General features: G+C 38.8%; 4 protein-coding genes across 5 annotated transcripts; 2 read left to right on the top strand and 2 right to left on the bottom strand.

Annotated features, from left to right (window-relative positions):
• The first annotated feature begins 395 nt into the window (after nucleotides 1–395).
• LOC114566098 (serine/threonine-protein kinase MAK) lies at nucleotides 396–12,520 on the top strand. The gene is made up of 16 exons (XM_028594452.1): nucleotides 396–481; nucleotides 1,808–1,907; nucleotides 1,979–2,254; nucleotides 3,269–3,323; nucleotides 3,669–3,790; nucleotides 4,872–4,954; nucleotides 5,243–5,375; nucleotides 6,122–6,293; nucleotides 6,944–7,111; nucleotides 8,294–8,608; nucleotides 8,703–8,884; nucleotides 8,964–9,085; nucleotides 9,430–9,540; nucleotides 11,198–11,320; nucleotides 11,673–11,732; nucleotides 11,835–12,520. Exons 3-16 carry the CDS (start codon nucleotides 2,082–2,084, stop codon nucleotides 11,978–11,980), a joined length of 1,965 nt encoding a protein of 654 aa, XP_028450253.1. The 5' UTR covers nucleotides 396–481; nucleotides 1,808–1,907; nucleotides 1,979–2,081; the 3' UTR covers nucleotides 11,981–12,520.
• On the bottom strand, nucleotides 12,155–13,937 carry LOC114566097 (transmembrane protein 14C). 2 transcript variants are annotated; one of them, XM_028594451.1, is made up of 6 exons: nucleotides 13,835–13,937; nucleotides 13,584–13,676; nucleotides 12,998–13,099; nucleotides 12,829–12,916; nucleotides 12,633–12,687; nucleotides 12,155–12,490 (listed from the first exon to the last, which is right to left on the bottom strand). In XM_028594451.1, exons 2-5 carry the CDS (start codon nucleotides 13,657–13,659, stop codon nucleotides 12,681–12,683), a joined length of 273 nt encoding a protein of 90 aa, XP_028450252.1. In that variant the 5' UTR covers nucleotides 13,660–13,676; nucleotides 13,835–13,937; the 3' UTR covers nucleotides 12,155–12,490; nucleotides 12,633–12,680. The 2 variants fall into 2 exon arrangements, with proteins under 2 accessions (XP_028450252.1, XP_028450250.1); XM_028594449.1 differs by lacking the exon at nucleotides 12,633–12,687.
• Nucleotides 13,938–14,208: 271 nt separating this feature from the next.
• On the bottom strand, nucleotides 14,209–18,192 carry pak1ip1 (PAK1 interacting protein 1). Its single transcript, XM_028593476.1, has 10 exons — nucleotides 17,829–18,192; nucleotides 17,370–17,532; nucleotides 16,562–16,682; nucleotides 16,377–16,451; nucleotides 16,244–16,296; nucleotides 15,988–16,133; nucleotides 15,342–15,439; nucleotides 15,025–15,124; nucleotides 14,707–14,836; nucleotides 14,209–14,530 (listed from the first exon to the last, which is right to left on the bottom strand). Exons 1-10 carry the CDS (start codon nucleotides 17,904–17,906, stop codon nucleotides 14,421–14,423), a joined length of 1,074 nt encoding a protein of 357 aa, XP_028449277.1. The 5' UTR covers nucleotides 17,907–18,192; the 3' UTR covers nucleotides 14,209–14,420.
• A 519-nt stretch (nucleotides 18,193–18,711) lies between these two features.
• LOC114565420 (poly(U)-specific endoribonuclease-C) lies at nucleotides 18,712–25,581 on the top strand. The gene is made up of 7 exons (XM_028593456.1): nucleotides 18,712–18,799; nucleotides 20,654–20,753; nucleotides 20,904–21,015; nucleotides 21,101–21,222; nucleotides 23,157–23,269; nucleotides 24,053–24,206; nucleotides 24,658–25,581. The coding sequence occupies exons 1-7, from the start codon at nucleotides 18,789–18,791 to the stop codon at nucleotides 24,916–24,918; spliced, it is 873 nt and encodes a 290-aa protein (XP_028449257.1). The 5' UTR covers nucleotides 18,712–18,788; the 3' UTR covers nucleotides 24,919–25,581.
• Nucleotides 25,582–25,661: the final 80 nt, after the last annotated feature.

A 25,661-nucleotide genomic window follows, 5' to 3' on the forward strand; every position in this document is an offset into this window, starting at 1 on the left:
TACATGACATTTTTATAGGCCACGCTTTATGTTAGGCTATATCTGTGCATTTCTTTCTCTACAAATAGTACAATTGAATACGATCTCAAACGGTTGAGATTGAAAGTTTATAACTGACCTTGTAAACAGTCGTACCACAAGGTGCATTCAGAGATTGCTCGTGAGTTTTTGATCGTATGATCTTCATCAGCAGAAGGCGTTTATTGCACAGATGTTCAAATGTCCTTTTTTGGGGGCCTTTTGTAGGCTACTTGTGTAAAAGTACTTAGTTACGTTCCACCACTGATACTATTATATTACAAAGTATATCACAGTGCATAATATTGTACATATTATTAGTAAATTAGTATGTTTTTATTTCATTTTATTTTTAAGTCTCTGCGTTGCCTAGGAGACAGGAAGCCACCCTAACGGACAGAGCTGGCAGGCATCTCTCCATCACCGTGTTATGTTCTTCATCAGCACGTAAATGCCTCTTATGGTAGGTATACTTTAAATATAGCTAGCTACTGTAAAGACTTAAGATATAATAAATATTTGGTAAAAAACAAAAACAAAAAAAAACTCTGTTAGATCATATGGTTGAAAATGAGGGGACACACACGGGTAATGTTAGCTTATTTTTGCTCTTTAGCTAGCTAGCTACTGTGTAATGTTAGACCTAACGTAACGTTAACGTTACTCTAAGCAGCAGGGTTGCTTGTTTTCGAACTAACGGTAGCTTGATAAGGCTTTTCAGACACGTGATTAAATGGTTCAATATAAAAAAAAAACAGCAACTTTGTTTTATAGAAAGGAGAGAATAAAAAGTCAAATTTCAAGTTCTGTATTCAGGTTCATATAATTAGCCTAAATATAAGCAGTTGATGTCAAGTATACATTAAAACCCCATCCCTAATGCTAAAGCTACCACTTTATAAAGGGCTTATAAAGTGTAACCAGTGAAAGTAACGAAGTAGGCTACATTTAGGCTACTTAAGTGCTATAGGCTACTTAAGTACAATGTTGCTATACTTGTACTTCACCTGAGTATTTCTATTTCCATTCTGCTATTTTATACTTCTACCTAACCACAATCTTCGAGGGAAATATCTATTTGTACTTTTACTTAAGTAAAATGAATTTGAATACAGGACTTTTGCTTGTAAGAGAGTATTTCTACACAGTGGTATTTCAACTTTTACTAAACGATCTGAGTATTTCATCCACTGCTGTGTGTAACTAATGACTATTAATGATTGATATATTATTCACTAATGTTTTATAGATCAGGTTTAAGACATTAATAAGAACCACTTTTTGGTTGCCAGGCTGTGAGAAATCTGACTGGTGTTTATCCTCCTCTAGCAGATAAAACATGGTAAGATAAAATAACAACAGTAAAATAAATGAATAAATAAAACAGTATAAAACAATAAAATAATTCTGAGACACATTAGCATAACACAGAGACAAAATAGAAAAATAATAACCAATAAGTAAGTGTACTGGCAATAAAAGAAATACACTTACTCGAGTTACATGCCTATGTGAATCACTGCTAGTGGGTATGGTATACAAATTCTAGAAAAGACAAAAGGAGAGAGAAACTAACTATAAACCAATAACAATCCCATTAGTTCGAATGTATAACCCCTTTAAGGATACCTTATTACAAAGTGGTGACAAACTAGTCTACTCTTGCAATAGTTAACCTAGTATTATGTCATTTGTAAATACACTGGCCCTAATTTGTGGCCTGTTTTGTGAGCCTGTTTTCTGGCACTCATTTTTAATCACGTCAACTTTAATCCATTTCACCTCACAGGGGATCACCCTTCCTCTGTCAAGGCTTAGCTTAGGATAGGTGAGAAACAGTACAACAGGCAGAATCCAGACATTGTCACTTTTCCACTCTCCCTCGCCAGGTAAACCTCCTACCAATCTGCAGAGAGAAAGGTAAAGGATGAGTGCTCATGTTTTATTTCTGTGTTTCTAGAGTAAAAGCCTTGAGTGTAGTGCCTTGAGTAGCCTCACAGTAGCAGCAGGATAGAGCAGCGTAGGGGGCCATTGATCTGTGGAGGGATGTTACTGTGCTTACAATGACCAACTGTTGGACTGTGTGGGCCTGTCAAAGCTCCTCGGTGAAGGAGAGGCAGGGCTCTCTGTGGACGATGAACCGCTACACCACGCTAAAGCAGCTCGGGGACGGCACGTATGGCAGCGTGCTCCTGGGAAAGAGCAACCACACTGGGGAGCTGGTGGCCATTAAGAGGTGAGTGTAGCTCCAGTAAATATGCTAGGGCTATACTGTATTGTTTTGTCTTGAAGCATTAAGCTGATTAAACCCTGAGAGACTGCTGCAAGGTGCTTCACGGCTCTAGACTCAAACATGTTGCATCCTTACATGGCTCACATGTAAAAAAGAAAAGGTTTGAGTCAAAAGTTTTGCTTTTGTGTGCATGATGTATCATATTTTAGAGTAGAAAAGCTGCTGGAATGACAAGATATAGGATTATTTTGAAGATCAACAGATGCACAGACACCTTTACTGTTGTTATTATTAGTAGTAGTATTGTTACTATATATTGTCATAATGTCCTTATTTGCCTGTAGACCACATTTTAAGTATGAGCTGTTTAAGATCTTTGGCAAGAAATTAATAATAAATGTTTTACGAGGCTCCTTCAGGTACTGTTTGTAAATGTAAGGTTATAGTGCAAGCTGATAGGAGTGAAAGTACACCGCATAGTGTTGCTGGAGTATGGGAAGAAAAAGAAGAATGGTTAAAACAGGTTAAGCATGTAAAATATTTCAGTAAAGTACATGTTGCAATGCACTGTAGACCAGGATGCTGTTTTTACTACTATTATGGTTGTGATGCAACATTTTTGGAGCCCATAATCACCGTAAAGAAAGCTCTCAAAGGTATTATACAATAGATTTTGATGAAGTGGTTTCCATTCATATTAAATTAAAATTTAAAATTACTACACGATAATAAAAACAAGAGTAAACCAGAGTCTTTGTATTATATCCATTCTAGGCATCTGATCCTTCAAAAAAAAAATTTCCACTACATGTGGCTGCCAATGTAAAAAGTTGCTCAATGCTATCTTTATTAGCTCAAGTTACTTAGCTCAATATAACTGTTGAAATGCATAATATAGATAAAAGCCTGATAATAAAGAAAAGAGATGTGAGTTTTTAGAGGTCTGGGATGAGGTTAATTAAAAATGTCAACATAAACACTTATAGTCAAGCAAATTTGTTGTTGTTTTTTCAACAGGATGAAAAGGAAGTTTTACTCTTGGGATGAGTGTTTGAATCTGAGAGAGGTGAAGGTGAGAATCATTATAGTCAGACAATAAATCCCCACTAGTTGATACAGCAGCTTTTAGATACACGACAGTCAACAAGGAAGATGTCAGCTTCAAAATGTTCTCCTGTCATTTTTAATTCTGTTGCACTACATGATAAATTTACTTTGACAAAGTGTTAAATGAATCCTACCTGAGACTGTGTATGAAAAGGAACTGAAAATCAAACTATTGTTGGCATGTAATGTTTTTTGTACACCAGCCTTTTGGTAATGAGTGAAAAAGCTAATTTCAGGCAGTGTTGAGGCATTTGAGGTAATTTACTACTTACACAATAAGCTGATTCTTAATGACTATATTGTATTTCAGTCACTGAAGAAGCTGAACCATGCCAATGTGGTGAAACTGAAGGAAGTCATCAGAGAAAACGACTACCTCTACTTTGTCTTTGAGTATATGAAAGAAAACCTCTATCAGCTCATGAAAGAAAGGTAAGAACACATTAGGCACATGCAGGGGCGATTCCAGGATTTTTTTGAATGGGGTGGCACGGGGGGGGGGGCGCAATAATCAGTCAAGGGGGATCTGGGGAAGGGGGGGGGAACATTTTATCAGAATACACTATTGAAAATCTGTAAAAAACAAATGTAATTCTGCTAAATAAAACACATCACATTCATTATTAATTTCACTTGTTTCATTTTAAACAAATTGTATATCTGAATACAATACACATTTTTTATAGGCTCAGTCTGCCACTTGTTTCAAAAACAAGTCCCGTGCTAGTTCCATGGTATCAGAATTTTAACATTTATTGGTCATGTGACAAGGGCTGGAAAGATTGGCAGAACAGGCAGCCAAGTGACAGTACTGATCCAATGGGGGGCGGCAATCAAATTTCACCCTGTGCCCCCCTTCTAGCCCCTGGACACATTCATTTTTTTCAGTCTTTTACCAGCTGTGTACACACAGTTATTTTTGTGGTAAAATTCTGCAGCATGTTTTTTATTTATTTATTACCATTGGGAATGTGAGAATTATTTGCGTCAGATTGAGTCATCATGTGTCGGTCTTCGTTTTTGCAGAAACATGTTGTTCCCTGAGTCAGTCGTCAGAAACATGACATTTCAGATATTACAGGGACTGTCCTTTAGTAAGCAAGGCTTTTCAGTACTAACTGAAGAAAAACTGACTCTGCTGTCTTTTCTGTCTTATATAAAGCTGCTATCAAGCTGTCAGCACGGTCCTAGAATATATAGTTTTGTAATAAAGTAAACAAAAAAAACAACATATCTAAACTAGAAAAGTACATGAAAGCTGGATGGTTGATAAGACATCAGGCATCACAAGATTTTCTCCAGCCAAAAATGACTCACTTCTTCTGTGAGAAGAGGAGGTGTGAGTGGTACCAAAGCTAATCTGAACAGGTTTTTCTCTCTTCTATCAGCACATTTTTTGGTGCTAGTGGGTGCTAGTGTCATTCCCACTTTAATAAGGCATGCATGTTTGCAAAGTGTTTTTTTTCTTTATTTCCTCTTTCTTTTGTCTTTTACCACTTTTCCCCGCTGCCAGGGAAGATAAGATGTTTTCTGAAAATGAGATAAGGAACATTTTGTTCCAAGTATTGTCTGGCTTAGCATTTGTGCATAAGCACGGTAAGATACTTCTGTTGCCTTTGCTTTTCATTTCCAAGGCTTGGCTTGACTGTGCTTTCTCAGGTTAAAACATCTTTTTTATGATGTTTTAACTCTGTGTTTCAGATCTTTAGAGATTGGATCAAATTGTGATATGCATCAATAGCGTTGTGTCAATACTAAAAGTGGTAGTGGTTGTGATAGTGGTAGAAACTTAAAGGCAATAACAATTTTGTTTGAGAAAATAATGCAAATCTAGACAAATATCAGCATCAGCACATGTTTATTTGACTGTCTCATGTTTTTCAGGGTATTTCCATCGTGATATGAAACCGGAGAACTTGCTCTGCATGGGCCCAGAGCTGGTTAAGATTGCTGATTTTGGACTAGCCAGAGAAATCCGCTCGCAGCCACCTTACACTGATTATGTGTCCACAAGATGGTGAGACTAATTTATCTACAAGATAATATCAGGGCAATGTACAAGTCTTTCCTGTAGATGATATACATAACAAGCTATGATGGATGTTGTTGATCTGCAACCTGACCTGAATCAAACTTACAGTAACAACGGCTGTAATATCACTTAGCTTAACTGTATTTTGAGATTATTGGGGCTCAGTCGGCCTGGTATCCTCTATTTATACTACATAATAACATTAATTTACTATGTCTGCTTCTATCAACTTCAATGTTAATCTTATGTCATACTTGATATCATCAAAAAATTTAAATGTATTCATGCATTCAGCTTGTGGTGAAAACAGCAGTTAAGAATTTCATTTAGAAAACTCAACAGCGAACTCTTCCTTTAAAACACCTTACTTTTGATAATATATATATATATATATATATATATATATATATATATATATATATATATTCTGTAAGTACATAAAGGAAAAATACCTTAATTGTATTGGGTTGAAAGCAAATACTGTATCTCAGAGACAGACGTCTTAAAAACTGGACAAACCAAATACTATCTTCGTGGCTAGATACCACTATGGGTAGCTTAAGTGGGAAAATATGCTCTCAATAATCAATGCAGTAGCTCTCATTAGTTGCTAGTGAGAGACACAAACGTATTCTTTGTAAGAACATTAACAAAAAAAGAGGAATTTAAGAGTAGAGTTAAATCACTGTATGCAAGTGTTCCATAAATATCCTCTCATGTTGTTCTGACAGGTACCGAGCCCCAGAGGTTCTGTTAAAGTCTAACTCCTACAGCTCACCCATCGACATCTGGGCCGTGGGATGCATCATGGCGGAGCACTACACACTCAGACCCCTGTTCCCTGGGAACAGCGAGGTGGATGAGATCTTTAAGATCTGTCAGGTGCTGGGAACGCTGAAGAAGGTGAATCAACACAACAAGGTGTCATATGTTGTGGTTCTGCTGACGACGGTCCTCTTCAGGGATTGCTCTGGTGCCGCAGGAAATTCTGCCGGATGCACGTCTTTTCACCGATGGCCGTTTTTTTCCGCTTTCTTTGTGTTGGAATTTAAAACCCTGGTTGATTTATGAGGACTATGGTTAACTGCTCCTCAGATCTCTGCAGGGTAAATCCAGACAGCTAGCTGGACTATCTGTCCAATCTGAGTTTTCTGTTGCACGACTAAAACAACTTTTGAACGTACACGTTCCACCAAAACAAATTCCTTCCCGAGGCTATTTTGCAGCGGCTCCGGGCAGAGCTTAGCACCGCCCATGATGATTGTGATTGGTTTAAAGAAATGCCAATAAACCAGAGCACGTTTTTCTCCCATCCCGGAATGCTGTGTGGACTAGCCAGACCCTCCTTTGCAGCGCTGTGGAGGAAGGTCTGACAATGCGAGAGTATCGTGGATGTAACCAACCAGAATCTCTTAAATCATAATAACAGCCTCTCGGCTTGGGCCCTTGTCATTCTATGATGCTAACATTATAAGCTGTTTTATCTCATTTCTTTTCTTTTGTTGTGAAGGTTTTGTGACACATTTGTTTTCTCTTATCTCTCACAACATCAGTCAGACTGGCCTGAGGGCTACATCCTGGCCACTTCAATGAATTTCCGCTTCCCAAAGTGCGTCCCCACCAGCCTCAGATCCCTGATCCCAAACGCCAGCAACGAGGCGATCACACTGATGATAGACATGCTGCAGTGGGACCCTGAGAAAAGACCAAGTGCTGCTCAGGTATATATAAAACCCATTGAGTTTGAACATAGATTGGTTGGAATAAACATACAAAGATGACAGGTAAGACAACTGACTTATTTTGAGATGACTGTTTGCAGAGTAACACAAGTGAATGCTTTTATCCTGAGCACCCTTGAGTACTTTGTGAGTGCATCTATTTTTAGGATGGGAGGCCCAAGTAGGAATCAATCAGCTTACCTTGGCTGTAATACCAAACTTGACATCTGTGTGTACTATATGTGGGCAATGCACATCCACTGACTTCATTAAAAGTGTGAGACACACACTGATCATTATGAAAGCTTTTGAACTACTGCTGAAGCTTGAAAATGACAAAAAACAAAAATGAGTTTCCAGTACTCTAAATATTTATGAATTTATTTTACATTTCAGCTTTTATCACTATGAGAAATGTGCAGTGGTGGTTTGACTCATTAGTCCTTTATAACAGTGTTTCTCAAATGGGGGTACGTGTACCCCTAGGGGTACTTTGCAGGACTGCAGGGGATACGTGAGATATTTAACAAAATGTTTAATAGTTACAAGGCTGTTGTCCAGAACATTGTTCCTCTTTATGTAGAATTTTTTTTTTCCTACCAAAAGTGTGACATTTGTGTTGCCTTCTTTGGACCTAATCTTGCATTCCGTCCTATACTGTCCTTCTACTTTTTACAAGTTTCTCGCTTTTTTCTTCTCATGTCACTGTTTTTGAAGTTTTTGATACTATTTTGACCTATTCTTGCCTTACTTCCTTCCTTCTTTCTACCATCTTTTTCCAAGTTTTTGTCTCTTTTTCTCATTAGCATATAAATGCTTTTTTTTAATTACAAGGCTGTTGTTTAGTAAATCTATCGCTGACATCGATGTAGTACTGTTCCTGTTTATATACACTTTGTTTTCTAGCGAAAATGATTAGCACTGGTCAAGGGGTAAAGTTTGAGAACCACTGGTTTACAAGATATATCTTGCATTATATCCATGTCCTATAAACAAGAACCCATTTCTGTGTTCTTGTAAGCCCTATTATTTTTGCTATGGCTCCATTTTGTACGTATTGTTTAAAAATGTTCTGTATATTTTTCCCATTTTTAATATGTCGTTTACCTTGCAAGCTGTTCATTCGTTGAAAATCAAAATCTTGAGCTTAAACAAAAAATATTTGTACTGTTTGTATTACAGGCTCTACGGTATCCATACTTCCATGTCGGCCAGGCACTCGGTGCTCCTCTGAAGTACTCAGAGCAGCACAAGGCTCAGGCAAAGATATCCGAGGCGGCTGCAGAAACAAAGCCTCTGTCCCTCTGTAGGACGGACATAGAGTCCGGCGAGCCAAGTAGGACACAGACCTGCAGCCAATCTCTCCACCAGCCCCTTCAGCAGATACTTTTACCTCAGGACAACATGGAGCAAAACATAAAACAAGAAATGTGTTCCACCACGCTGACAGAGGGGCAACAGGAACCTCTCAGCCTGGTGAAAGACAGCTGGCAGGCTGTAAGTATCACTCAGCAACAGCTGCTAAATGTCAGAATGGGACCTTCTTGGGGCTTACAGAACTTTATTTTGTCTTTGTATGTTCATTTTAAAGCCTAAAGGAGCAGAGAACGGCATAACTGGAGTGAGGACAGGACGTCGACGGTGGGGCCAGACGTCTTTCAGGTCCGTGGACGGCTGGGACGATGGTGAGGACACAGACGCTGGAATCTCCATCTCCAAAAAACCCACCATCAGCTCTCTGAAGGACAGGACACTGGAGGGGCCTAGCTGTCGGTTAGAATTCTTCATTTTCATGTGGAAGATGTGTTTTTACCACAGTTGGGAAAAAATACAATATTAAGTTTTTGTCTAGATTGCCAGAGTCAAAGAACAACACAGGAGCAAAGCTGCAGAGCAACAGCGGGCTGAACAGAGCTTATTCCATCACCTCCTCTGCCAAGCAACACTACCTCCGCCAGTCCAGATATCTGCCTGGTGAGAAACAATTATCTACAGTGTCACAAAAATCACATCAACAGTTTCCTTGGCCTCTGCAAAACCTTTGATTTCTACTGCCTCACCCAAGGAGTGTTAAGTTTACATGTCTTAGTTTATTCATGTAGTTTCACAGTGAAGCCAAAAACTATACTCTAAACACTAAAACTATAAAACACTAATGAAAAATTAAGAAATGAATTATACATTTATGGCATCTCTGCCTTAAACCAGTTAAAAAAAGAGAAAAAGACCAACAGACAAAAATCCTTATCCCATCTGGGCAAATTGTTGTGATAGCTCAGTTACAGTGAGTTCATTCTAAACTGTTTTGTCCTTTTCAGGCATAAATCCAAAAAACAACTCCTCAGTGGGAGGCCAGGTTGTCAGCAGAAACCTTTGGGGCAGCTTGTGTTTAACCAGAGGACAGATGCTGGAGTTTATTCTAAATAAAGGTAAGAAAGACTTGAGGACACACGTGTAGTGCCAATAGCTGTTTAAAAGAGCAGGTCAGATCAGTTTTGCAGTGTGAAAGAATACAATGAATTAATAGATATGCTAGTAAGGGAATCAACCTTATTTTTGGTCGAGTATTAGCAACAAAATGTACTTAAAATATCAAAATACTCAGAATGCAGTGTCTACTGTCAGTGTTATACTATTATATTATTGTATCAGTATTGTAAAGTCTTAATATTAAAATAACTTTAGCTCCTAAATAAATGAAGTGAAGTAAAAAGTTTATATTTCGCTCTGAAATGTAATGAAGTAGAAGTATAAACCAGAGTGATAAAGTGGCTCAAAATTGTATTTTCCACCACTGAATCCTGGTGTAATATTTCTAATTCCCTCTGACCTATTCTGTCTGACATTTCAGCAGTGTAAAATGCCAATAATTATTAGAAAATACAATAATTTCACACAGGTTTTAAAGTAACATGACATCATGTGAGGCCTTCAAGTTCCCAACAACTCTATTATGATTTACTGTTTTTATCACTCCATCCCCAGGTAGGGAAGGCAAATATAATTTTGTAACTACAGCAGCTAATTACAGCATCAAACTGATAAAAACATAAGTGTAACTTGCGACCAGTTTTTATTTATTCTGTGCTGAAAAGAGGAAAGCAGTAATAGTCATGAGTCGCCCCGGGTGACATATACTGTATGACTCACCCGCCATACAAAAAGCATGTATTCCTTTTCTCTACATGAGAGTATGAAGCAGCCAGACCTAAATTATACCTAACGTCCTTCCAAGATGTTGACTGGAGAAAAAAAACACTTCAGATTTCCTGTTTTCTTGTGTTCTGTTTTCCTCCTCCGCTCACCCCTCCTCTATTCTTTCCATATTTGTGCTGTGGTTTCAGATAGAGATTTTGAGTACTTTATTAATCCCAGCAGGATGTTTTGGTTACAGCAGCTTAGAGCATTTAAGACAAAATAAAAAAGCAAAGAAATATACAATACTTATCAACGAGATACAATACTTATAAACAGTACCTTAAATAAAAATTGGGGGGCTTTTTTTTTTTTATACCATACGTTAATACATGTGACGTAGACATAGTGCAAAATGAAATGCTAATTATACTGTAAGGTTATAGTGCAGTTATGGCTCCAATCATTTAATTATAAAGTGGATGAAAGGCGTATGGCTCAGTCTGTGGATCAGTGTTTAGTCCGTTAGGGGGAAGCGTGAGGCTTCACCTCCTCACCCCCCTGCCCTGACTCCTGACACAGAGGCGACTGGTTGTACAGGGAGATGGCAGCTGGCAGGAAGGACCTCCTGTAGCGGCCCTTGTCGCCGCTTTTTTACCAGGAGGTCGTAAAGAGGATGTGAGGTGTGAGGGGACATAAGTCTTCCTAAACTAACAGATAAGCAGCCTCTAAAAGAAAAGACCCTGAAGGGCTTTGATCTTTCCAAAGGTCTCTCTCAAATTTAGGAGCGGTTCACAGAATTAGAGGTGGCATTTGGGACTTATGAGGATGTCTCTACCGATAATTGACGTTGTTGAAATCTCAAGATGAAGCAATTAAAAATTAACGAAAAAGTAAAAGTAATGGCATCAGTGGGGTGGTTTACATCGCATTCTTCATTGTCCTTTCCAGACTCCTTCATGAGCCACTCCAACAACCCAAACAACAAAACACACATGTCACCTTTACAGAAGACTGAAACAAGAGCCGCTAGACAGAGGATTACACTGGCACCTATAGGAGGCACCGCTGCTAGTGAGTCACAACAGGAGAACTTTTTTATTTTCTCAGACAGAATAATGGTTGAGTCAGACCTTTCTTGGTTCAGTGTTGCCTGGTACTAATCAAGTTGGATAGTACAGGAAGCTAATGTTGTGTGTTTGGAGAGCAGTTTCTTCATGAGTACACTTCTTTAGCTTTATCTTCCATCATACTTTAACAAAAGCGCCCCCTGGAGTTCGAAATGTCTTCCTTACAGATCGATGTGTCTGAGAGGATTGTCACTGATGGGGGATTTCAAGGATATTTTTTACCAGTACTATCAGACCTGATAGTGTCATGTGTTTCAACCTGAATTTGTATCCACTTTCTCCTGTTAATCTTGTAGTTGATCTAAGAGTTGAGTCTAAAATAAAGTCATCCAAGAGCAAGACCTACTCAAATGAAGGTAAAGATAAATCTGCCCCATGAGCACAAGAAATGCAGCTTTACATCGCTTTCCGAGTTTAGCCTAAACACACTTTTCTTCTCTCTCACGATGATTTCCCAGAATATGAAGGGTGGAGGAGCAGATCTCTGAATCCTCAGAACCCTGGATCCAGCGTTACAGGGAAGAACTCCTTTTCAAGGAGCACAAACATCCAGCCAGTGCACGGACGAGTAGACTGGACTGCCAAATACGGAGGCCACCAGTAGCACAGCAGTCCACTCTGCTCCACCAGTGACTCATGGGAAAAGTTCCCAATGCACTTTAGCCAGGAAATACAGACTTCAGAGGAGAAGTGTTTCTTGCTAGTCTGTTGTAACATTTGACATGCTCTTAAAAATTGTCAGTGTTTTTTTTAATATAGTAGAAATGAAATAAAGTAGTTATTTCTTTATCAAAGTGGGTACATTTATTGTTTTACAGCAGCAGATACATTTACAAGCTAACATCACCTAACTGTAACTCTAACAAATGTACTTTATTTTCTTGTACCCTTTCTAAAAAATATATTTATATCACATTTTTTATACAGAACCAGATTGTATTAGAAAACCACATCAAGGGAATGTTTGTGAATGAAGAGTATGTGGGAGCACAAATTAGATTTTTTTTATGTCAAAAATGTGTACATACAGAAAAGGTATATTTAGATATTTTCATTTTTTCATTTATGTGGTTTCTTCTGCATTCCAGTGATGATTTTTACCAGCATTAGTCCACTGAAAAGAAACATTTATATCAGGATATGGTAAATAAAGGACTGAAAAGTAAATGTGTTCATTTCTGTTTGTCTCAGGTTTATGAAAGCAAATGTCTACAGTCCACGTGGTGCAGAATATTGTAAATGTTGTTTAGGTTTACCTTGTTCAGCTTTGTTGTCCTTGTTTTTAGCCATATGTCTATTTCTGTTTATGTACTTTAAAAGCAACAATGAGCTGGAGTCAGATTTCTTGCATGCGTTCATACTTGGCCATTAAAGCTGATTCTGTTACTAAATGATTATACCAGAAACAGTCAGAGGGAAAGTCAAATCTGAAAAGAAGGAATTGTGTATTACCTTGCTAAAGTCATTAAACCAGCTGGCATGAACTTCCATGAGTTGAGAAATCTCAGTCCCATCACCACAGTCAGAGTTCCCGAGGTGCCTGCAGGGAAACATGTTGTTGCCGTGTGTTTGTGAAAGCTGCAGCTGGACGGTCACCGTTTAACAAACTTAACTTGCTTACCTAGTGAAAGCCATACATTCTTGGAATTTTGAGATGCCAGATAAGCACCGGCTGCAGCCAGCAGGCCGAACAAGAGCCCTGCAGCCAGGGAGGCGACGCTGCCTGTGTAGGAAACACAGTTAGGTTTTATTTTGAAATCAACACTTGGATTGGTCCACCTCATTTATATTAAAAAAGGCCTCTCAATTCAACAGTACCACTAACTTAAACCTCCTAAATGACCACAAACAACAACAAAAACTGAACATTAGAACTTTCAAGAAGGTAGGATTTATTGCAATGACTATTTTGATAACAGTTTGTCATTTTTCACGCTAAAACATGTCATGGTTCCAGCTTCACCAATGTGAAGATCAGCTCCTTTACATTGTAATTATTATTTTTCAATAATTTTGAATTCTAGGCTATTGGTACTATACAAGCCAAACAATCAATTGATAAAACAAGAAAATAATCAGTAGATGAATCCATAATGAAAATAATCATTACTTGCAGTCCTATACAAACTAATTAATAAATTATAGCTCCACCTCAACCAACTGTATAGCTAGTTCTATCCATGGTTATGTCGCTGTGTTTCTCTTACCTGCTTTCACGTAACCTAGGATTCCTCCTGCTGACACCAGAGCAGCATAGCTGAACCCAACCCAGTCTACAGCCATGTCAGGATGTCAGGAGGCTGGAGGAAATCACAGTTTATATGAGGAATCACCAACACTTTACCACAACTTGTTAACAGTTTAAACGGTTAATAATGGCGACAAATAATATGCGAATTCTTTTTATAGTTAAACGTCACACCAAACGTACTAAAAATGATAAAAACATTAGTCTTACATGAATTTATGAAAGTTTAAGCAGCACCAGTTGTTTGGAACCTAGCAGCTTCCGAATGTTAACGTTCTGATTATGTCACTTCCGATGTCGTTCAACAAAATAAAAGCATGTGAAGATTGTTTATTATTTCGTAGAACTCCGCGGCAATGTGGAGTTAGATCTGGCAATCCGATACTATTTATTAGTTAATAACTTATCACTCTTCAATAGTGCCAAAGGACGAAAGTGGTGCCCCATAATCGACTCGTGACTATATTGCCACAAAGACAGTAAATATATCCTTCGAAACATGCAATCAGCATCTGTGCTTTACCACCTCCCAGTGGTAACCATGAGTAAAGGCGTGTTTTTGACAAGATAAAAAGCAGTAAATGGATTATAAAACGTTTTTATTTTTTGCCTCTCTCATTTTCCATTGTCTTTTTTTCTTCTTGTCATTGTTGACAGCAAAATATATTCACAAACTCTGTTCTTAAAAACTGTACTTTATGACCTCCCTGTGGCAACCACAAACAGCACATGCATATGTGAACAAATAAGTCCAGACACAAGTCCATCAATAATAAAACAGATATTTTTTTCCATTTTATTTTCCACCGCCCTTTTTCTTCTTTTTGGGTTTACTCTCGTCTTCTAGAACGACTTCTTCTGCTACAATTCGGACTCTTTTCTTCTTTGAAAGCTCCTGTGCGAGTTCTGTGGACAGAAGCAAATAGATTTATTTATTTAGATTTTAGTGGGAGAAAGCTGAACCACCTACAATGCATCCCTATCAACATGGAAACTCAAAAAAGACCAAAATCCTCAAATCTTTTTCATAACTTGATGATGAAATGGAACAAAAGTCAGTGTTTGCAGGACAACTACGGTACCTTCAGATGTTGTTGCCTCGGATGCTGGTTCCTCAGCGGTCTGCTGCACTGATGATGGTTTCCACACAGCAAGGCACGTCAGTCTGGCTGTTGTGTTCACTTCCCCAAGAAGAGTGGGAGACTCCAGCTCCTGTTGGACAACAGGAGTACATTGCTAGATCAACAGCAGCTCGTCATTTTTGCCAATTTTTGCCAAACAGATTTGTTGATATAAAACTATATCATATGTCTTGTAACAGAATGTTGTTGTTTTTTATGTCTGACATTTATTTTAATATCTATACACTCAAATGTTTATAAATAACACTAGAAACATGCCTCTTTTATATTGAGTTTCCACATTTTGATGAATCCGTCGTTTGAAGCCGTCACCAGCACGCAGTAATCCTCCATCACGAAACTGTCAACCGCTTTCACTCTGAAATCACAAAAGGATATAGGTTTGTACTAGCCTGAATACGAATATAAGATATTTTGGTATAAGTTTAAAAATGTTTGCAATAAAAATATATGCAAGTTTTGTGGTATTTTATTTTACAAAGCCTTTACTTTAAATACATACTACAAACACAACTTTCAGATATACAGTACATGGTGGTGGATCTGTGAAGTAAAAAAAAACACTATGAATTTACCTGGTTTCATGAGCCTTAAACTCACACACCCATTTTTCTTTTCCCAGGTCACAAAACCTCACAATTTCATCGTCTCCTGCGACGGCCAGGATGGAGTTCTGAAAAACAAGCAGGATTACAGCATCTATTTAAACTCATTGTCATGTTTATTATTATTATTGTCATATCCTGATATAATAGCAGATACAAATCATCTCAACCACAACAATCTATTTATCACATATAGAGGTCACTGTAAGTGCAAGTTTCTCAGAGTCGTAGGGTGCTTCTCATGTCGCTCATTTGATAGCTCTCCGACTCCTCTGTCAAACCGGATGTTCCGTCCCTCCTCGGCGAAGGCCGTCTCAAAGCTCTTATTCCTGCCCCGAGGAACAAGCATCGAAGAGGGATCACCGAGGAGCCATGAGCGAGGATACACAAGAGCAGCCATCCCGGAAGCCGTGCAGCTGAAAGCGGTTGCTAACTCCGCCCATACAGCTGACGAATTCACGTGACGCTTCAGATGAAAAGGACGTTTCATCCCTCTAAAACACATTTCCTCGGTTCCTCTCTCCTCCCATGATTTCCCATGACGAAGGGAGGCAAGTGGAAGAGTCGAGGAGGCAATTTAAGCGACACGAGAAGCACCTGTAGTCAAGGAACTCACATTTAGGAACTTAACAGATGATATCCTCTTGGGGTTTGTGACTGTTCCTGTCACAGAGGCTGTCTCCAGGTCGTAAATGTTCACTTTGTCATTCACCACAGCCACATATTTATCCCCATCTGGAGACCATCTTACAATGTGTGCATCTAGGGAACAAAAGGGAACAAAAAAAGGTTGAAGTTCATTTCAAACATACCAATATTGCTAAAATAAATTTTTTTAAGTTCTTAACTTCAGAATCCAAAAGGAGGCTTACTCTGTTTTATGTTTTTGATGAAGGCCGATCTTCCGTTAATTAGATTCCATGTTCTAAAATGATAAAAAGATCAAAACAGTCATGTTTTTATTTCCTGTTAAATCAATCGTCTGCCTCACGGACTGAATTTTACCTGAGAGTCTTATCTGTCCCAACTGAAAGAGCAAGTTTCCCAGACGGATGGACAGACAGCGATGTGACGTGGCCACTGAGCAAATCAAGAGGATTAAGCAAGTTACTTTAACGCCAACAAAATACAACAATACCACAAACACAACCAGCTCAGTGCTTCTGCAGCAGCTCTCTATGCATGCTTACTGGTGAGCTTTGATGGATTTCAGACACTCCCACTTCTTTGTGCTCCACACACATATGAGTCCATCCTCTCCTCCGCTCAGTAAATGAGATGACCCATAAAACTCCAGGCAGGTGATGGTGCCTGTGCAATACAGAGAAGTTTGGGTCAGGTGTGCAGACCACAAAGCTAGTGTCTTTCTTTACAGTTTGACAAACAGTAAAAAGTAAACATGGTAAATTCTTCAATGATATTTTATTATCCTTGTTCCACAGTAAAGAAAATGAATAAAGTCCATTAGGCTGTCTGGATAAATGTGCTGTAATCAGGCCCCAACTGTCTTTTAAACTACAAATCATGAGGCAAAAGCAGTTTAGCTACAATACCTATAGCCTACCACAAATGAGAAAAGCAGTCAGGAAAACCTGGCATGAAATAAAGGGAGAGAGATTGTGACTTTAAAAAAAATAAATAAATGAAAATGAAATTGGCATGTCAAGTTCACAAAAGAATGCAGCAGTTTTCTCAAGATCTCTAAATTATGTTTATTTTTAAATAAGAAAGTAATCTTTTGTGTGGATTTCTTTTTTTTTTGTTTTCACAAGAAATTAAAAAATAGAATTGTTTTTGTCCATGTCCTTTCTAACCATCCACATATCAGTCTCTACAGCATCCTTGGTATTTCCATGTAAAAGGATAAATGCCTTCACATGAACTTGACCACAGGCTACAGAGATCTTTAGGAAGCCCCCTATATCAAATAAGAAATCTTAGTGCCACAGCTACTTGGTCTACATTGTAGAATTGGTCAGTGTACATAATGATACTCGCCATCATGATGCAGCAAAGCTCCGTGCTCAGTCTTCTTCTTCATGTCGTACAGCTGTATGGTCTCATCTTTGCTTCCTGTGACAACAAACCTCTCACTGGCTGCCGCAGCTGATATGGACGCAGTGTGCGCGTGATGTGTGAAGTTCGCCTTGGCTGTCCACTCCTGCATGACGAACAAAAAACGATTGAGAATGAATGGACTCTTTGCATTAATATAAGTACTGAAACGGGGAGAAAATACATAGAATCTAGGTTTCTGACAGTGCCAGTTAGTTAAAACAGGTTACACTATTCATCACCCGACGAAAAACATGAAATCGTGGTTGCCCTGTAGGACTACCCATCAATCCCAGTGACAGTTTAATTTTCAAGTGACAGAGAGCAGAACATACAACGCAGACCAGTCGAGACATTAACTTATATAACGTTACAAAACAAAAAAAAATAAGACAGACTTACTTCCCCATCAGTATTCACTTGGTAACCGAAGGCGATCTGCTCGTAGCTCCCAGCAATCAGCTCCAGTACAGCTGCCATGCTGCCACTTCTCGCTATAGAGTGCTAAGCTAGAAAGGTTAGCTTTCATTAAACGTCAGCTTTTTCTGTCGTCCCGTTTGACCAACAGCTAATTACAGATACTAACAGTCAAATCAGAAACCTACATGTAAAACACAAACACAATAAACAACGTAAACAGCGTGGTGAAGTTATTTAAACATGACTATCTATTAGCTATTTCTGCCAAACCCATATCAAAACAACGTGTGCGAATGTTGCGCTTGCGCAAAAGTCATCTTCCTTCCTTCTGGTAGTGGTTTTCAAAATAAAAGCAGGTGTTGACCAAATGTATATACTGTCTATGACCGTGCACCGTTGTGTTGCGGTTTCCGTGTTGAACGGTCAGAACTGTGTGGAAAAAGTGGTTTGAGTATGTTTTTTCTCGTTTGTCTCGTGAAGTGACGTAACTATTAAATAATTAATATTTACAGTCAATGCTCTGCCTCCTTACCATGGACGTATTAGGGATCCATCCTTCTAATGATAGAGGGAGGGGCGGGGGCGTCTTCGGATCGCAAAATTACCAATCCCACTATGGCCACGCCAAGACCCCCCCTACGAAGCAGCTCGATTGGTTGGGGTTAGGCATTTCACCTCGAGTGGTTAAGGTTAGGGTTAGGGGATTGGTCAGGGGATAGGACCTGTACATGTAAGCATGGACGCCTGGCCAATAGTAGTGTGTGAACGCTATTGAAGGGCGGGTCTTGGCGTGGCCATAGTGGGATTCGTAATATCGCCTTCGGGTCTTGTAATTGGCTGGTTCTTTTGGGAACGTCATGATTGACGCCGATAACTGTCCGCATGAAATGGCATCTGAGAGGATAAGAAGCCAGAGAGTAACATTTACCACTGAACGAAATCATGGCAAAGGGGTAAGTTTCTGGTGACAATTAGAGAGCAGAGAGACATCAAAATAACTTATCTTTTAATTTGTTTTCTTCAGTTCCTGTATATGTATGTATTTCTTTAGCTGATTAGTGACATTTTCAGCCAACTTTCGACCACTTTACGTTGTTTCCATTCAAAATAGAAATATGTGATCTAAACTTCAGCCAAACTGTAACACGATACTTCTCAGGGGTCTTCTCGATGGTAATGTCGAGAGAAAAGGTTTGCAGGTTTTGTTTCTAAAACACAAATGTCCTTCTGGTTTAGACCAATAGCTGTTCTCAGTGCAGATTACAGGTGTGTACAGTGGATTTCTGGATGTTATGTGTTAGAGTTTGTGTTTGTTTGTTTGTGAGTGCTGCAGGGTCTGGTAGTGATTAGTGGGTTAAATTATACAACAGAACAAACAGAACAGGACTTGAATAGAAGCGATGACGTGTGGCTGTTCTCCCTTGTGATATGCACTAATTTAAGAAGAGAGAAGTTTCTGTATTAGTATGTGCTCCTTCCGGTCTTGCTCAAATTTGTTTCCCCAATATGTCAAACATCCCTCTGTTTAAATGGCGGGAAGGGTGTGGCACATATGAGATATTTTAAATGGCATTGTCACTTGAAGATAACATGTTAATTGTAACTTAACGATAGAGCTGGCCAGTTTTCTCGACTGGTCTGTTTTTTTCTGCTGGTATTGTGCTGTCTAACAACAGAAAACCACAGGAACAAGCAAAACCGGTCCCAGGAAACAAAAAAAGAAAAAAACAAACAGAAGGCCTCCAGCATTTGTAGGTGACATGACATGCCCCCCGTCGGAGGACCTAAGTTTAGTTCAGTTAGCTAAGTTTTAATGTAACGCTGACATGCACTCAAGCTTTTTATTACCTACTTAAATGGAAAACATGAACAAAATAGTCAATGTGCAAGTTGGCCCTTACAATTTAAATTTTGTCTTTATTAGACAAGAGGGCGTTTCAAACACTGATCGAATTGTAGCTGCATTTGTTTGAAATAGTAATTTCACCCTCTTTCCTCTTAGTGCTTCTTAGCCTTGAAGATACTGTAGTGTACTCTATATATTTATCTACTGAACCACATTATAAGTGAATTATACAAGGATTTGGTTTGGTATATTACAGCAATTTCCTGTTAGTTATCTGAATAAATAAATCAAGCAACGCATTATCATAAAAGCTTACCGTGATAAGTAGGTTACTTAAATCTCACTATTTGATTGGTTTAACTGGTTGGTTTAATCATTGGTGGTAAAACTAATTACCTCTTTTAAAGCTAACTGTTTGGGAATGTTTGAATGTGTAATTATAATCAAAGGCTACTCTTGGGGAAAAAAAAACCATGTAGGTCAGTAAAGGATAAAATAAATATATCACTCAAAGTCTATGGAAGGTTATCACAAATAATAATAGTAATAATTTCTGCGAATGCAGTAAATATGTGTATCTTTGAACTTTTTAACAATAGGCCTTTTTCACAGAAGACCTGTTTAGCTGCTTTAGTTTTAGATCTTGTGCACGCTGGCTCACTGTCACACTGTAACACTGTTGTGACTTACTGGGACACTTGAATAGAACAGGCATTGTTAATACAGGCTTTTCCCCCTGTGGCAAATCTATATGTCTGCTGGGAAAAAGGCCTATTGTCTCTGAATTCTCTCTCTAAAGAACAAAAACAAACCTCTAAAAAACGTTTTTATTAGTTTGAGCAGGTTTCAAAATGTATGTTTCAGTGTCAGAAATAATCTAATTCTATTGTGCCATTTCTGTTTTGTCTACCACCAATACTCTACTTAATTCACTGCATTTGTTTTATTTGCATTTTAACAGGCAACAAGCCAACAAGGAGCTCACCGATGTGCTTAACCAACTCTGGCGCCTGGATACCAACCGTCTCAGGCCAGGGACTGATTACATAATTTCCCTCCAGGTCAGTATCACAAGTCTGCCTTCAGAGCTTCTCTGCAATGCAAAACACTCAGAGATACACGCAAACATGCAAACCCCATGCAGTCAGTTTTCCTGCCTTTTGCATTTACATGCTGTTGTCGGTCTGTGTATTTGTATGGGTTTTGCTCAGGGAAGGGCAGGTTATGTGGCTCAGGGCAGTAACTATGCCAGAGACAACGCCAGGGCTCCGCTCTTCACATATGTCAATGAAGACAAACTCAAGGGTATCAAGACATATTTACGTAAGTTTAATTTTTTTTCCATTACACTTCTTGTATTTTTGCTACTACTTACATTTTTTAACAAGCATGTTTTTTTTTAATGCAGATTTCATGAACTTGCTGGACAACTATGAGGTGTCCACAGGTGTATCAGAGACTGTGACGTCAGAGGAGCAAAAAGAGAACATGCTCTTTATTGATTCTATCATGGAGACCAATGTCATGAAGGTGCAGTGGCTGTGAGAGAGAAGGAGTCATCTCTTAGTTATACATACACCTTGCATCCTTATTTTAGGATATTCCTTTATGCATTTTATTTTGTTTGTAATACTTTGCAAAAGGTATTACTGGTTAACAAAGCAACCTCAAAACAAAATCAGTTTAGGAGCTGTTCTGGAGCTTAATCACAAGATCTTCTTCAACAAGAATTTTGCCCAGCTGTCATGGATATGTAGTTGTTCAAATATCTGTTTTTCCAAACACAAGATTTACCTTTCAGTCTCAGGGAATATACAGTTTTAGCCTGACAAACTAACTTCTTTATCAGTATGCTCTATTTTCGGCCAAACGTTTGACCGGTAGTATATATATATAAACTTAGCACAAAAAGTAAGGAAATTTGTGTTTGGTAGATTATTTCTCTGTGGTAACAATGCTATTTGGCAATAAATCTTATACCGTTGGAAAACCTGTTTAGTTCCCTTTCAAATGGTACCCCATTTGTAAGGAACACGCATTTGTGGGATGAGCAACAGCGCTGAGTATGTGGGTTGCGGCCATGAAAAATTTGCCAAATCTTCTCTGCCAATGCCAAACAGCTTATTCTGCCATTGACTCATTTGGTGTTTGGTGGATTGGATGATTGAAGTTTGAAGAAAGAAGACATTTTGGCAATTTAACAATTTATTCATTTCACATACAGGAGCCTCAGTAGCGTGTGGAAGAACCATACACAGCCACAACAGCCTGGCACCTCCTCCTCATGCTGGTCACCAGCCTGGTCACACACTGCTGTGGGATGGCATCCCATTCTTCAACCAGCATTTGTCGCAAGTCAGCCAACGTGGTTGTGTTGGTCACTCCGGCACGAACAGCATGCCCAAGCTGATCCCACAAGTGTTCGATGGGGTTGAGGTCAGCATTGCTGGCAGACTATTCCCTCCTCTCCACTCCCACATTCTGGAGGTAGTCTCTGATAAACCCCGCCCTGTGGGGGCAAGCGTTGTCATCTTGGAGGATAAAGTTCGGTCCCAGACTGTGGAGATATGGGATTGCCACTGGTTGGTTGTCAAATCTCATCTCTATATCTCTCTGCATTGAGATTGCCTCCAATGATGACAAGCCTTGTTTTTCCAGTGAGGGAGATGCCGCCCCACACCATCACACTGCCTCGGTGTGATGGTGTGGGGCAACAGCAATCAGCATAGCGTTCTCGGCGTCTTCTCCAGACTTTGACCCTACGATCCAACTGCCGTAGGCAGAATCTGGACTCATCACTGAACATAACGTTCCTCCACATGTTCAGGTTCCAGTGCACGTGTTGCCGACACCAGCGCAAACGGGTCTGATGGTGACGGGCAGTCATGGCAGGACTACTGGCAGCCCTATGAGACCGGAGATTGGCTGCGTGCAGTCTTTTCCGGATTGTCGTCCCGCAAACCTTGACTGCAAATCTGTAGAAGACAGCCTACGGCACCTAAGTGCTGACAGAGTGAGGAAATGGTGACCAGCATGAGGAGGAGGTGCCAGGCTGTTGTGGCTGTGTATGGTTCTTCCACACGCTACTGAGGCTCCTGTTTGTGAAATGAATAAATTGTTAAATTGCCAATATGTCTTGTTCCTTCAAACTTCAATCATCCAATCCACCAAACACCAAACAAGTCAATGGCAGAATAAGCTGTTTGGCATTGGCAGAGAAGATTTGGCAAATATTTCATGGGCGCAACCCACATACTCAGCGCTGCTGCTCATCCCACAAATGCATGTTCCTTACAAATGGGGCACCAATTGAAAGGGAACTAAACAGGCTTTCCAATGGTATAAGATGTATTGCCAAAAAGCATTGTTACCACAGAGAAATAATCTACCTAACACAAATTTCCTTACTTTTGTATGTATATATGTATATGTCATTATACTGTTTGTTTTTTTGTCTTTTATAGTGTGCTCACAAGTATCTGGTCAGGAAGGGGCAGTCACAATCAGACCCTGGACAGTTCAAGAAACAGCTGTATGACATCTGGTTTCGCCTCTACCACCGGGACAGGAGTGGAGGGTGAGTTTCAAAATAATAGCAAGGGGAGCTACTGTAATGTAGAAGGAGACGATCCTGGAGGTTAGCAGAGAGAGCACAGGTTTAATCATCTACAGAAAAACTTGTGGAAGTCAACCTTTACTGCTTTCTGCAGCTGAATTAGCTGGCATGAAGACAAATAAATATCCTTCTCAAGAATCATTAAGGAATGTAAAAATATATACTGTACATGAATAAATACAGTGCTACAACACTTAGTGTATTCTATGTTTTGTATTCTTTTTTAAGTAATAGTTAAGTTACAATTACTGCATGTGGTAATCCTGTTATTAGACTGAGAAATTAGAAATATATAAATATATTTTCAAATAAAGAATACATCTTTGACAAAAAATAAACACTTACTAGCTTTGCTGGAGCTTTTAACCACATCTCACGGTCTGCATCAGTTAATGAAGTTTTGATCCGTAAGAAGGTAGTAAGTAAGTTGAGATTTAACTTTTTTTTAGTCAAACTATTATTTCCAAGGTCAAGAATATACTTTCATTGGAAAGAATATATCTGAGTGAATGGGTTAAACTTTAATTTTGTTTTATTTACTGACAATTTGCATCTATTTGATATTCAATTGCTTCTTAAAGCAGGTTGTGTTACCTTAAAAGTGTTTTCATGCTTTTATCTAGGCAGCCATTCAAACACAGTAGATAAGAGAAAATATCTAAAGGGATCTGATCACAGGATGAATAAGGCCATACATGTGGACTTAATAAACCTATCTTTGAAACATGTTATTTTTCATTATAGTGAGGATTCCTGTGGATTTGAACATGTGTTTGTGGGAGAAACCAAGTTTGATCGGGAGATTATGGGTCTTCACAACTGGATCCAGTTCTACCTGCAGGAAAAAAACAACCATATTGACTACAAAGGCTACAAAGCAAGAGACCGCAAAGATACAGTAAGAAAATACTGTGTCTACATCAGGGGTCACCTAATGAAGGTAGCCCCCAAGGACCACATGAGTAGCCCTCAGGCCTATTCTAAAAATGAAAATTGAATATTGATATTATCGGTTACCCACCTTGTTAAGTCATTGTTGATAATTATTGTGAGAAATCATTAACATGACCAGTGTCTTCACATAAATGAGTATCATTAATCATTAATAATCATATATAACTAAAGGCAAACTGAGCAAATTTGTTATTTCATAAGAGTGTATCAAACTGGTAGCCCTTCGTATGACTCAATACCCATAAAGTAGCTCTCAGTTTCAAAAAGGTTGGTGACCCCTGGTCTACATTATGAAGATACTGAACAAAAACGCTATAGAAACAATCAGTGCTGTTACTGAACAACCGATAAATGTATGAGTTCCTTAATGAGTTTTTTCTATCATTGTTTTACAGCCTGATGAAGACGACCACGTCCTGAACCTGCAGTTCAGTTGGAGAGGCCTGGTGAAGCCGATTGGTGGCTCCTTTATTGGTGTCAGTCCAGAGTTTGAGGTGGCTCTCTTCACCATCATCTTTCTCATGTCGACTGAGAAGAGGACGTCTGTGGTGGTGAAAGTGGACGAGTATGTGCTGGAGCTGGTTGTCTATCGGCACCGGGGTTCCATCGGCACATCCTATCCCACACTGCTCAGCAGCAACCACAAGGATCTGTAATATCACTCCACCTGAACTGTCAGCTGTTATGTAAACATTTACATTTTTAACAATTTGTGTTGAACTTTGAATTCATTCCCATGCAGTATAACCATAACCCAAATCTGGATCAGGTTCTCTTTGCAGTAGTCTCGCATTGCCGGACCTATCTCCACAGCGCTGCAAATGTCAGGCTGAAACAGTCTATAATGAACAAAGTTTTTAGCCTAAGCCTCCTGATCTGGATTGATATCATGGAAGGAATATAGCTTGTTACAATCATGTATCTGTCTTATATTGTATACTATTATAGAGTAAATAAAAGTTCCTTTGTCTACAAAGTTGTTAAGATTTTTATTCTCCTGTTTGAAACTTTAAACTAGGCCTGATAGTTCCCCCAGATTTAGTCTGTCTAGATATAAAGTTGGTATGTTTAACCATAAGTCATTTTCATTCAAAGTATTATTTCTGATTACACAAAATGTATTGTCATGATGTGTTTTCTTTATTCTGAGAATTCTTAATTGATTTGTATTTTCTGCAGTCAAACAGACAAATCCGACTGGTAGAAAAAAATATCCTGCTGATGAAATATAATTGTTTATTTGTGCTCATTGTACTTAACTTTCAGTATATTCAGTTGCCTACAACCTCCTTTAGCTTAGCCACAGTAATTCTGTAAAGTGTCCTTGGATTTCATGAAAGGCACTATATAAATAAAAGTTTTTATTATTATTATTCTTATCTTTTATTATCTATCTTAT

This window comes from Perca flavescens, chromosome 12, assembly GCF_004354835.1.
Source record: "Perca flavescens isolate YP-PL-M2 chromosome 12, PFLA_1.0, whole genome shotgun sequence".
Classification (NCBI taxonomy): domain Eukaryota; kingdom Metazoa; phylum Chordata; class Actinopteri; order Perciformes; family Percidae; genus Perca; species Perca flavescens.